The sequence below is a fragment of the Lytechinus variegatus genome, chromosome 15 (genome assembly GCF_018143015.1).
Source record: "Lytechinus variegatus isolate NC3 chromosome 15, Lvar_3.0, whole genome shotgun sequence".
NCBI lineage: Eukaryota > Metazoa > Echinodermata > Echinoidea > Temnopleuroida > Toxopneustidae > Lytechinus > Lytechinus variegatus.
Window position 1 is genome coordinate 32,003,042 of NC_054754.1, and position 13,816 is coordinate 32,016,857.

At 38.6% G+C, this 13,816-nt stretch overlaps 1 protein-coding gene across 1 annotated transcript; it reads right to left on the bottom strand.

Moving 5' to 3' along the window:
• LOC121428843 (monocarboxylate transporter 13-like) lies at positions 1-12,468 on the bottom strand. The gene is made up of 5 exons (XM_041625708.1): positions 12,014-12,468; positions 5,115-5,258; positions 3,263-4,234; positions 2,584-2,832; positions 1-1,844 (listed from the first exon to the last, which is right to left on the bottom strand). Exons 1-5 carry the CDS (start codon positions 12,321-12,323, stop codon positions 1,693-1,695), a joined length of 1,827 nt encoding a protein of 608 aa, XP_041481642.1. The 5' UTR covers positions 12,324-12,468; the 3' UTR covers positions 1-1,692.
• Between the last annotated feature and the right edge of the window lie 1,348 nt (positions 12,469-13,816).

Here is a 13,816-nt window from a genome sequence, read left to right on the forward strand (position 1 = left end):
GGCGAGTTCTAAATACACGCGTCCTATTGGCACAGAATTAAGTTGCGATCGATTGCAACACTTTCTGCAACGAGCCCGGTAAGTTAGATATGGACAGTTCTCAGTATCCCCACAGCCTGATTTGCATGCAGTAATATTCCACACTCAAAACAACGATACAAAGAGACAATAATTATATGAATGATAATGGTTTTATTTCTGAAACAGTTTATAGATCGCACTAATTTCAAAACGATTGAAGAAACCTAGCAGGGTTAATATCAATATATTTTCAGGAGCTAAATAACCAATATAAAACGAATAATTAAGTATTTGTCACTTTTAGCTTGCTTTAATTCTCTTCTGCCTCATCTCATACCATCGTCTTCTATTCAGGTATTTTCACCTGTATCCATTCAATATCCAATAACATTCAATCATCAAAAGGCTATAAATTGCGCAAAGAAATTGATTTCTTCGAGTACGAATAATGAACAGAATTTGACAAAATATCCGCGAAAATTTGTTTTCTAATTCCATACATACAAAAATAGAAAAAAAGAATATATACATGGAAGTTGGTTTTCAAAATATTTGTCACAGGGGAAACTGGGCGGCGGCGGGGGGGGGGGGGGTTGCATTTTTTTGGTAAACAAAAAGACGTTAAAATTACTATCAATTTAATTTTGGATCAATGCTCAGCCTCAAATTTTCAAAACCGTTCACGGCCACTCTTTCGTGTTCTATCAATAAAGAATAAATAGAATATTTTCCCAGATAAAAAAATAAACATCTCTAAATCTTAAGCTAGGTATCATAGTCAAGCAGCAACAATTTGTTTTAATGGCATATCTTTAAACAACAATTATTGCTTTACTCTTGCTACCGTCAATTACCCATTTACATACTTCTTTGCCAATTGCACCATATGGGGAGCGTTTCATCAACATTTTTGTCCGATAAGTTGTCGGATCTGTCATTGATTTTGAATGGCAGAGAGGCACTTTTACTCTTGCAACCGTCAGATTCGTCGGATGAACCTCTCCCCAGATGTAGTCAGTTTTCCAAATTATCTGTCAATAATCCTGTCTCGGGAAGACTGTGTCATGACAACACATATGTCATAACGTATCTAATTGTCAGCTCATGACAGTTTAGATAAAATCCCTTCTTTGATTGGTTGAGAAGCAAAATTCTTATTATGCCATGTGAGCCGTTACAGAACATGCAGAACATTAACATGTCACTACTGAGCTTCATCATTACTGGTGCAGCCTTCCCTTATATCTCGTCATTTACGATCAGACGCGATGATCAACTTTTTCTCGACGTCGACGATACCTAGCCATAAGAACAAACACTCCTGATGCCTCATTAATATTTTAGTTTTATTAATCAAACAATTACTTGAAATCCCAGAACAATGCTAGGTATGTGAACTGACCAAATAGTCATAACAATCTTATTCATCCATTATATCGTTAGACCACGTGACCGATCAAGGCATATGCCAGCGTCACGCGCCTCCTAAGTTTTGGCGGCATATTAAACTTTGATCGCAGTTCCCGGATTTGCACATTGACACATGTTTTTTTCAAACCCATTTGCACATTAACGGCGACGGGCAAAGTTCCTACAGGGAGACAAGAAAGTCCAATCAGGATAATTTGTGCGACTAATCTTGAAGTCTTAAATGTTTTGGTAATGAGAAGTTTAACTCGGATCTTCTTTCCGGTTGCGTTGTTTCTTTCTCCTCATTCGTGTGACTACAGACAAGGTCAGATTGATTGCAGCTCCGAACAGAAGGATGTCAGCAGAAGTGTAAAATGACATGGAATAACTTCCGGTCAGGTCAGTCAACCATCCTGCAAGAAAAGAAGAAATACATCATCTTTGATATTGAACCATGCATACATTGCATAAGTATTAAAGAACGTATAAGATGTAGGAGATTATTACGAAGGAAGTCGAATTGGCTGGGGAAAAAAAGAAGATCCGTCTGTTCTTGTTCTTGTTAATATTAATTTCGTTTTCTTACTCTTCTCCCACCCCGGGATGTTCGCCCTGCCTCAGGTGTAAGTCTGTTTATATACGAATAGATTTGCAAATTATTTTGGTTAATCATGATAATAAAATCACTTTCATTGACAGAACTTTCAGCAAGGGCAACAGAATATCCCATTTTCATGTAATCCTGGAATCTTGTGAAAGATATTATTTGAAGCAAAAATGTGATATATTTCAAGAAATATTTCAGTAATACCATAAACTATGAGTCTTTTGTTGAAGTTTTTCACAAATTGATTTGCTAGACCTCGAGTCCAGACTTCGTGATCACGACTAGGTTAAAGATGTGAAACAACCATGTGACTGATCATGGTCATTAAAAGAAAAATGGGGCTTGCAAGAAACTTTCGTTCAACTCAAAATCTAGCGCAATTCCTTTGACTAAATAAAAATAAAATATGTAGCTGATTTCGAGCTCAATTCCAACTTCCTTGCAACGCCAGATTATACTTCATTCTGGGACTCACGCTTGACTTGCAGTTGAATATAAGGTTCTTGCAACGCCTAATTAGACATCATAATTTGTAACATCAATACCTGATACAACAGCACCGATGGTCATACCAAATCCCGTTGACATCACGACAATGCGCACGTTATCGCTCATGAAGGGCGGCGAGACGACCTTCTTAGCTTGGACGATACGGATGACGATCGTTGATCCGATCCCGAGGCCAGTGAAGAAGATGGTTGCGGCGGCATGAGGAAAGTTAGAGGCAACGAGCGGTAGGATGGCAATGGGAACGGCAGTTAGGACGTTGAGTAGGCTCATATAGGAGTGGGGACCTGGTTACAAAAACGAATAAAAAATATGCAAATCTTCAAAAACAAGTTTTAATTTGCCCCCAATAACTTAATACTTCGACCCCCCCCCCTCCTCACAGTTTTTGCTGTGTAAATCAAACGTTCTAAATGAAACCATTATTTCGACACTGCTGTCTTTGATTCTATTCAGCTACGTCCCAATTAACAATTCGAGAGAAAATTCGAGTTTGAGATTCCAGATCTCACATCTTAATCAGTAATTATCAACAAACAGGTATTGACTGACTTCCAACATTGGAGTGAAAATCGTGGGTTTCATGCAAATGTAGCATGACACAATCGAAACTATATTTCAACAGGACCTACAAGAAAAGAAAGTACCAGTACAGCAAGAAAAGGAACCGCAGTACACCTTGAACATTTTTAATCACCTGTATGATCACGGACCTACCTATTAGTTTCTTGTCCACGATGACACCAGATAAAATGCGTCCAGCCGTTCCACCGACTCCGAGCACGGATAGAAGAGCAGCAGCATTGCTGGCTGACATACCACGATTCGTTGCCATGGCCATGACATGAGCTACGGGCATGAATGTCGCTATCATGACTACCGTAGATGATATGTTCTGCAAGATTGAAAGGGGTTCGTTCCTGAAGAGAGTTATTCCAAACATGTCTGCAAGGGTTTTGCAAAGATGACCCGAACAACCTTTTCTTTCGGCCTCATCGTCTGCGTTACTTCCTGTTTTATCATTCGTGGTATCCTCTTTTCCATATTTCCCAAACTTGTCAGACGTAGTAACTGTTTTATCAAAATCGTCAACTCTGATCTTAGGAATATTGGCAGGAACATGATCAGAATTAAGGTCACGGTTGTCCTTCTGTGTGGATGGCAGTGTCAACTTTTCTAAACGTCGCTCCAGTTCTAGTGGGGATGCTTTCAGCTGGTGCCCAAGGTTGTCAGGTTTCATCAACAAACCCTTTCCTCGTATACTACCATTTCTATTCACTCCATCGAGATCATCATCGACAATGATCTTGCGTCGTCGTTGGATAACGGGTGTGCCTAACGGCGTCGAGAGTGACGGCAGTGCCTCAAGTTCAACAACTTCGTTAGTCTCAAAGGCTTTGTTGTCGCACTCTCCAGACTCAGACTTCACCATGCACTTTTTCTTTGGCGGTGTTTTGAGTGGTCTAAGGAGACAAGAGGCAGCGATGCTGTGGCACATAATAGCACTGGTGATCTGCAAGGTACCTCGCCAGCCGTACTGGGACACCAGGAAACGGGTAAGGGGTGGAACCCCGATCTGGCTCAGACTGGTTCCGATGAACATAATGCCGTTGGCCACACCGAATCGCTTGTTGAAGTAGACCGCTACCATGTTCACTGCCGAGATGAAACATAGACCAACTCCTAGACCTGAATGCAAGATGGAAATAATTGATTAGAGATTCCCTATTAAGAAAAAGCATAGATAAAAGATAAAGTTGACATTGTTATAAAGATGTATTTTATCACTCTCAGATCGAGGGCTAAAGAATATCGCCCTAGTGTCCTGTCGACCATCTTCTCCGTATAACATTTCAATGTCCACTCAAATATTGGCATTTTTTTTACGTATTGACTTATCAAAATGACAAAATTTTCTTCATTCTTTGCACGAAATGAAGGAGTGACTGCTTTAACTTTTACAGCTTTATTTATCATAGTCATTATAATCCATGGAATCATATTTTATTCAAAATGCTAAGTCACAGCAAATAACGACTTCATCGAAACCGAACACCCTCTCGAACCCCTTTGTATTGGTAAGAGAAAATGTCAGATCACTGCAGAAATTGAGATCGAACGTTGTATGACAGACGGTTGAGAATTTGATATTATTCCCATGTTGACAAGAACTGATTCATTAATGGGATAAAGGTGACCGTTTTATGTACACTGTAAAAACTGTGGTGTTAAAACTGACACCAATTGGTGTTAATAGAGGACCACACCCTGAGGTGTTAAAATTACACCCTAGAGATTGAACATAACAACCAAAGGTGTTGTAATAACACCTATAGGTGTATACTAACACCACCAATAATTTAACACTGGTGTAAAATAACTGCTGTGGTCCTCTATGTACATCAGTTAACCCCACAGTTTTTGCTGTGTACAACTTGCAAGAAAGCTGCAATTTAGGTAGACAAGACAAAAGGGCTTTATCACAGTCGAACATAAAATAATGTCAGCTTAATGACAGGCTCTTCATGAAAGAGGTTTATATCTATTCTTCCCATCTTCTTCCACCTACCTGATACCAATCCAATACTGATTGCTATATGGAATGGTTTTGTGGAAAATGCCCCTCCTAAACATCCCGCTGAGGCCAGAATGGATCCTGTAATCGCAGCGCTCCGGACTCCGAAAGTAGTCCAAATCTTTCCAATGACAATACCTGCATAATGGAACGACGAATGAGATATAGAAATGGAAATACATGAATATGACATCTTTAGAAAAAAAAAATCCGAAATAGAATTGTGACGACAGTCACCGGGGAGGGGGTGGTGTCACTTAAACCAAATATGACAAGAAATAAAAAAAAGGTTATCAACACTCATCACGGGGAGAATTTTCCCAAATTTTGAAAAGTAAAAAAAAAGGGGGTCTTGAAAGGAGAATACGTACCCCTTTGCTCCCCCAGAGGATATTAAAACACTACTATGACATTGGTGGTAGTGATGATGAGAGACATTAAGACGAGTTGGACATTGGATAATAAAGATGTTGAAGATGATCCTGTAATTACGTTATGTTTTGATAGGCGAGAAGCGATCGGAGAGCATCAAAAGTCGAATGTCTCCGTCCGAAAGACGCAATTTGAAAGTGGCAGGACCAGAGAGGACTTTAAAAAACACCAATAGAAACATGAGTTAGAATATCTGACCACCACCCCCAGGCGTCAAAGGGGAGGGGGAGGTTTGGGGAAAGACTTAAGTGATCTTATAAAAATGGAAAATTTGCCCCTTTGGAGCTCCCTCCTCGAATAAAATCTGGATCCACAATTGCTTTTTGTTTTTGTTTTTTTTAAACAAGTGCACACCCGGTTACCAAGAATGCGTAAGCATTTCTATTTAAATACAGGATTAAAGTGCATATACGTGCCGTGGCCAGGAATCGAACCCCGGACTTTCCCTGTATAGCCTGGCGCCTTATAGACCACTCAGCCACGGCCGAAGTGACGATATTACCGAAAATTATATTACCCTGAAGTCGGGGGATAGTAGATGATGACAAAAAGCACTAAATCTACTTTGTCATGTCAGTGGTTTTCTCTGTTTTGAAGACTGATTTTTAAAAAAAAAATTCATCAGTGATATACTTTTGAAGAATTGAAGTAAGATGGAAGCATTATTTCATAAAAGAATTACATTTCCCCCGTAAGTTTTGATATCACATGACAATTAAAAAAAAGACAAATGCATTATTATGTTTACCAAAATCCCTATATTCACCTTTCTAACAACAAAGTCACATTCTGAATGATATAATATAGATAAAGCTATGCGGATGTCTTATCTGCTTCAAACATCTTTCCCGAGACTCCATATATCACTTCTACCATTGAATTCTTTCCTTTTTCAAAATTGTCACGCGTATTTTAATTCAGTATATCATGAGTCTTGAAAGAAATCAAATTTTGCATTATCATACGATACATATATTATTTCATGTTATTCTCTCTTCCACCCTACATCTCCCATCATGATTATGTGAAGTTTCGTTGTTTCGATTTTTTGTTTTTGAATCAGGGATCAGCTTTTCACAAGCTGCCTTTCATTTACGATGTTAACCATTTATTATTCATCTATCATGTCTATTGTATGATATGCCCATTGTTGTTCATCTTGATTAATATTTTGCGGGATATTTTGTTTCAAGAAAAAACCCAGAATATGAAAAATATTAACATTGAATCTTAAATTGGTTCGTATCATAAACTGTTAATAAAATATGTTAGAATACAATACACAAATTTAGAACACGCACACTGTAAAAACTGTGGTGTTAAAACTGACACAAATTAGTGTTAATAGAGGACCACACCCTGAGGTTTTCAAATTACACTCTAAAGATTGAACATAACACCAAAGAGTGTAAATGTAATTACAACCATAGGTGTTGAAATAACACCTATAGGTGTAATACTAACACCACCAATTTAACACCGGTGTAAAATAACTGGTGTGGTCCTCTACACCGGTTAACACCACAATTTTTGCTGTGCATGTATAACCAATATGAAAATAACAATCTTCTGTGTGTCTTTCACTCAATTACCTTTGACCAATATTCCTGCAATGCCTATTTCCAATCTATCTTGTTTTGTTATCATTCTCTTGAGATTTAATTATAATACCAAGTCAGTTCCGCTTCCTGGCGCTATATTTCAGAAGAAAAAAAACATGTCAGGAATCCTCTTCTTCCTCTGTTAGATCCCATCCTGCCCCCCCCCCCCCCGAAAAAGGGAGAGAAATACCCTGGGTAGGATGAACCATGGACCTATTACAAATGGATGAACTATGGCGAATTAATGTATAATAATGATTTACTTGGGACAAAAAATTCACCACATTATTGAGATTTTTGGGTCTTCAAGGACTCCACCTCCAAGCCTTAAAAAAAAAAATGCGCTTAAGTCAAAAAGTAGCGAGTACTCTGTAATACAAGACGGTTTCATTACATTTGCTCCGGCGACAATAATTTGCTCCGCTATAAATTCCACACACTTACTGTATTGAATGATGACTAACTTCGACCCTCAGGCTGAACCTAACATAGGAACGTTCAGACAAAATAAACCCCGGAGCAATTGTCGCAGAAGCAAATGTCGCAGGAGACAAGATGCTTAATGCTTCACTCGATATGTTTTTCTATATTTTTTTTGATGAATGACACAAATATTAACAAGTTATCTATTGTCAACTTTGTGAACTTTTATGTTAAACTTTCCAAGACCTGTAAGCTTTTGAGATTTTTTGAGTGGACATTTGAATTATAATATTTGTGCTTTGATGCCAAGAGACTACGTCATTAATTAGTTTCTCAATAGAGTTGTGTATATTTTTCAGGTAAAAAAAAGGACTGGGCTATTTGAGATTTATTGAGGACGGGGGGGGGGGGTATGATGGCCCCCTTCTGATCTCGACCACCGTTCGCGCAATCGCGCCAAAATTTGGCAAGCTTATTCTTCTTCACCATACATGCCAGTATATGAATAAAATTCTGAAAATAATTGTTTTATATATATCTATTATGAATAAAATATGCAAATTTATTCGTGAAAAAATATTTGCATATTTAACACTGAATTTCACTTCAAATTTTCTTCTTCTTTTTCAGATTTCATCTTTATAATCTAATTTAAAGGTTTCCACAAAGAAAATTGCAAAAGTCAATTTTTTTTCTTATGTATTTCTTTGTTTTTAGAATTTCTTATGTATTACGTTGCTTTTCATCTTTTGTTTTTCATTATTTTTCAATGGAAATTATTAAAGACCACTTAACTAAATTAAACCCTAAATTAATTAAGCAGACTAATTAGAACGAAAAATAATCACCCTTTCATGAATATCATCTACCTTAGACTTTAGGCCATTTTCGGCATGACATTGTCTCGTACAAAGTCATGTGACGTCACGATGCTGTACCTGTATGTCGCGAATTTGGTCTCAAAAATTGAGTGAGATTTTTTTTTTAAAGTCATAAGATATTGCGAGGCTATCTTTTTGCGTTCCGGAAATATCGCGCGAAGGGTCGAGGAGGTATCATGCCCCGCCCCAGTCCTTCTCGGGTTAATCATTTTCTATAGACATAAGAAGACTTGTAAACGGGTATTCCCATTCCTTTATACTTTATACAAGCAACTTTAAGAGATATGTAGCAAGGGAACCTTATATTTTATCACTTTGTATTATATTTTCTGGTCCCATTCGTGAATTTTGTATTGTTATAATGCCAAATAAATTATGATAAACGACACTATCGTGTGTCATATATATTGCATTGTGAGCAAAAACTCAGGGGGGGAATATAAAACTTGCTCAGGACAGGGAATAGTACACCCAGAACTGAAGTAGGCCAAGGAGAGTTATGGAAGAATGAAAACACAATTGTCCTGTAACCGTTACACGAACATTGGCAATTGATCATAAGCTTCAAATTATGACCAATTACACTGATCATTATTGTGCATTTAATCATAGGAATCAACTGGACGAAGCATCTTTGTTTTGTGTAGCTGGGGTCTCCTCACCACGGCAGAGAATAGATGTAGATCGGTTCAACAGGTGTGGAGGTGAACAAAAATGAACTTGTCAGTTATGGGGGAATATCATTGCCATGGAAACTGGAGTCTAGTTCGCGTTCAGGTAGGCCAAGCACTGAATGAGACATTCCTGGTCATATACTTTTTTTTCATTGACAAACGGTTCGAACTTCGAAGGGGAGAGACGGGTAAACTCCCTGTGCTTCGAAGTTTCAGGTGTTTTTTAATTCTTCTTGACTTCATGTCTGTTAATGTGGGGGTCCCTTTGGAAGATCGAAGTTAAGGATTCACGGATAAATGCTATGTTGAGATTCCATGTGATGCATGGTTATAGTCGGGGGGGGGGGAACCTCCCAAATTGCTGATTGTTTATGAAAATACGAGTGCCCCTCCCCCTCTTCACACAAGGATCTCTCATGTGTGTGCACGGTCTGTGAAGAAAAGCATGTGACCGGGAACTCAAGGATTTGAAGTGCTGAACACTACACACTAAGTACGCATTCTCTCCCATGCACGCTGGGGCTGCGCTACAGGGAGCAGGGGCAACTGCCCTCCATGTCTTCTCAAGAAGTGAAAGAAAAGGGAGATATATTAGATAAAAGGGGAGAGAGGGAGAGAGGAAGAAAGGATGAAAAAAAGACAAAAGATCATAAAAGAAGCAAATGTCTGAGTCAGATACCAAGGTTCACATAATAAGATTGTATTGACGCCCCTTCACCCTCCATATCAAAATACACTTGCACTACCTCTGCTCCGAAGAGCTATCACAAGACACCAATTCCCAGCACCGTTTCTATATATATGCCACTTTGATAATCAAATTCAAATGCATTTATTTCATTTTAGATAATCAGCAAATAACAAAAACAAACAGAAAGAAAAATCATGGAAATGGGATTTTTTAGTATAAGAACTGAAACACAAAATGTGGGTCAATAAAGAGAGCAGGTCTTAGATAATGGAATGAGGGTCTTTGAATAAAATTATTTAATAAATAATCTCCAAAGTGTCTCCTAATGCGACCCTCACTATCTAAAATAAAATGCATTTTGGGAAACATTAGGTTCACAAAATGATCGCATTCGGATACCATCAACTTCTACATCATGGAATTCTGGGGGGCGTTTCATGAAATGACTTGTGGGCGTTTTATCCGACAAATCTCATTTTATCCGACAGTTACCATAGGAACAATGCCTCTCAGCCAATAAAAAATCAGGAAACGATGTCAGATCTGACAACTTGTCGGATGAAAATGTTGATGAAACGCTCTCCAGGTCTACCATGTCTACAGTTTCACTCCCCGCCTTTCACCGACCTTGAATTGACTTCATTGCCAAGGATGAGGAAAAAACAAGGAAATCATTTTGCTATTATATGCGTTAATGAGTCCATGTACAAGATCTGGTCTATTGTGTTGTATAAACAGAAACCAGATTTATGGTACTACTACAAAACATTTTCTTGTAACTGATTCAGGAAATAATTTGTCTATGGTAATCATCCGGAAAAATAATATTTCACATGATTGAACAATAGGCTATATGTTATACATTTCGCTTGTCATAGTGCATGACTGTTCAAAAGGCGCGGAAGTTTAGGAGCTACATTTTGTGAAGAAACAAAAATACAAGCAATCAAGGTGTCATCTGTTTTTGACAAGCGAGCCCAAAAATGAAAATAAAAAGGTCATCATCCACCACCACCAAGACATGTAAAACTATTTTTACTTTATAGTATTACAAGATTGTTGGAACGGTTTCTGGATGTGATAACTACACCGGAACTCGACAGCTAGGAAAGTTTTTTTTGCTGGTATAACTTAAAGCTGGCCAATTTATGGACCAATTTATAGAGAACATTTTACGTCAATGTTAATCAGGCATAGTGGCCGACCTTATAGATGTCAGAAATTACTCTCAGGGCTTTTTATGATAATGGCATGCAGAGCCCCCCCCCCCCGAGGGGGAGGGGCATTTCCACTGACGAGCGAATACCAGGCACGACCATGGAGTTTCGAAAAGCATTTCGTTCAGGAGAACAAGTATTTTTCACATTCTGAAAATGCACCCCTTAACAAGACTTGGCGTGTGAAAGAATTAGCTACAAAACCTTGACAAGTATTCCCTGAATTGATTCCCTAAACAAGTACAACGATATTATCATTGTTATATCATGCTATGGTTATCACGGACGTCGGCTCCCCGGGAACCCGGGAAGGGGGGGGGGGGCAGTCATATGTATTGCTGCACACATGCGTAACCAAATGATTTCCAAATTGTTACCTTTGGATTTTAGTCCCGCATCACCTCACTCAAATCGGCCTCTGAACAAGTAGTGTTGGGCATGCATGTCGGGGGCAAAGAGTACATCCTTTTATAAAGAAATTTCATTTTTTTATACCCTTGCAAGTTTGTTTGTAAACGTGTAGCTTTTCTATGTAGCAAAATATATAGACCCTTTTTCAGTATTTTGGTGTTTTTGACACTCTTATTAGTATTACGTTACGTACATTGCGGTATATACGTACGTAACGTGCCTATCTTGAAAGAGATTCTTTTAGAAGCGTTTCTTTGGTCAGCAGCGCCTGGTATTTACTCTTCAAATGGAAGAGCCTCTACCCCTCCAAATTAAAAAAAAAGTGAAATGGGTAAACATAGATGTATATAGAATCAAAGCATACAGGCCTCCAGGTTAAAAAAAAATCCAAAATAGCATAATGATAGACGGTCATTACGAAGAACAAAACTGTGAAAAGGAGAATGATCAAACAAGGAATAGACCAAATAGGGCCAATTCTACATGATTAATAAAATGTGTCAGACCTGGTCAAAGGGGATATTGTACAAAACAAAACAATAAAAACTCGAGAAATGGCTTACTGACAAAACCAGCTGTCCCGGGGAACAGAAACCCAATCCAGCTCAACTCGCCTGCACTAACATCAAAATACTTGATCCATTCTACGTACAAGACACTGATCAGAGACGTGAATCCTGCCGACACTAGGCCGTTGATAAACGCTCCCAATACCACCATCCATCCCCACCCTCCATCGGGAGCTTCTGGGTTCGTATCTCGTATCGAGAGTAGATTAGCTCCGCCATCTTCCTTTTCACGACTTTGTGAAGATTCCTTTGTATTTTCTCTGATATTCCCTTGTTGTTGAGTGTCAGCATTTGATGCCTCCATTTTTAAACGACAGCTTATTCCCTTGCCATGGCAGTGGCAGTGAAAGTGGACTTCTATTCAAGTTCCGGTACAGTTCTTTTATTCAACGACGTTCGCTTTTCTTGGTACGTGTAGTGCATTGTGTGTATACAGTATATTGTTCCTGCAACTTGCAAGCGCAATGCGGCGACCTTCTGAACTCCCCAAGGTTTTCTTTTAAGTGTTTAACCCATTCCTAAAGAAATTTGGCTTACATTTTTAACAGAATAAACAAAGATCGGTAAAATTTAGAACCAACCGAAGAAAGGAACAATATCAAAGAAAGATACTGCTGAAATGAATAAGGAGTAGATATAAAGCTCGATCATCTTAAAGGAAGTATAACGATGAGAACATTAATGGCACAATTCATCGAATGTTCTTACAATGCGAGTTCTTCATAAACTCCCCAAATTTTCTCTGATTTGAAAGAAGTTCCTATGACTATAATAAAAAAAAAAAATTAGTTCAATTTTCACCCTCTGTAATGAATATGAGTTATCGACATCTAAAAGCTATCCCCAGATCGGGATGCAAGCCCGATCGTCAACGCATCAAGGAAGGCATTCTAGATTTCGTGCACACCCCTCTCTCGTTTCATGCATAATTCATGAGGCCCGTTTTCTGTACCTCTTTGCCTCCAACATACCTGCCTCATGAATATTCATCGTGCGTAGGGTGACGTCCGGGGTGACGTCAACATTATTCATGTATCTTGCATTGTTATGCTAATGACACTATTGTGCACCTAGAATGACTTCCTTTCTGGCTATGGAACCAGGACACGATTGGTGCATATCGAGGGTGAAGGGGTTTTATTGCCTCCATATCTGACAAATTAAGGCCAATTAATTATTGATATAATCATGATTAGGCCTATCTTGATTATTTCTAATTTAGAGCTCAGGGGTAGGCCTATTTAGTTCCAGGGACAGGCGATTTTATTCAGATCACAGCGATGATGAACCCATGAACCTGGGCGATCCGCGGGGAGATGTAAAAATAAATTATGACCGCGTTTTGATACGGGGCACTAATTTATATCGACTAACATTTTGCGAGAAAACTAAGAGAGTGGGTCAAAGATCTTTATTTTTATTGGTTCAGCGTGATAATTAATTGAAGTTATTATAAAATTAAATTTTCATGAAAGCAATGTAATATTTCATTGAAAACTTTTTTTTTTGGGGGGGGGGTTCTGGGGGTGGGGATGGAGGGGTCATCAGTTGCCAACCCCACGCTCCGTGCCGTCTGCAGAGACCACCATCCGGCTGTTGGGCCTATTTGAATCGAATTATATCGATGGATCTATTATGATAGTATCTCATTTCATGTAGCTTGGCTGGTATACTACTATCCCAATAATGTCAGAACAACACCAACCACGTTGAACACAAGGGAGTTGATATACCAAAAAAACATTTTAGAAGAATCCAAGGGGTCGAAAAGTACAGGTGCATGATTCACTACGGTCA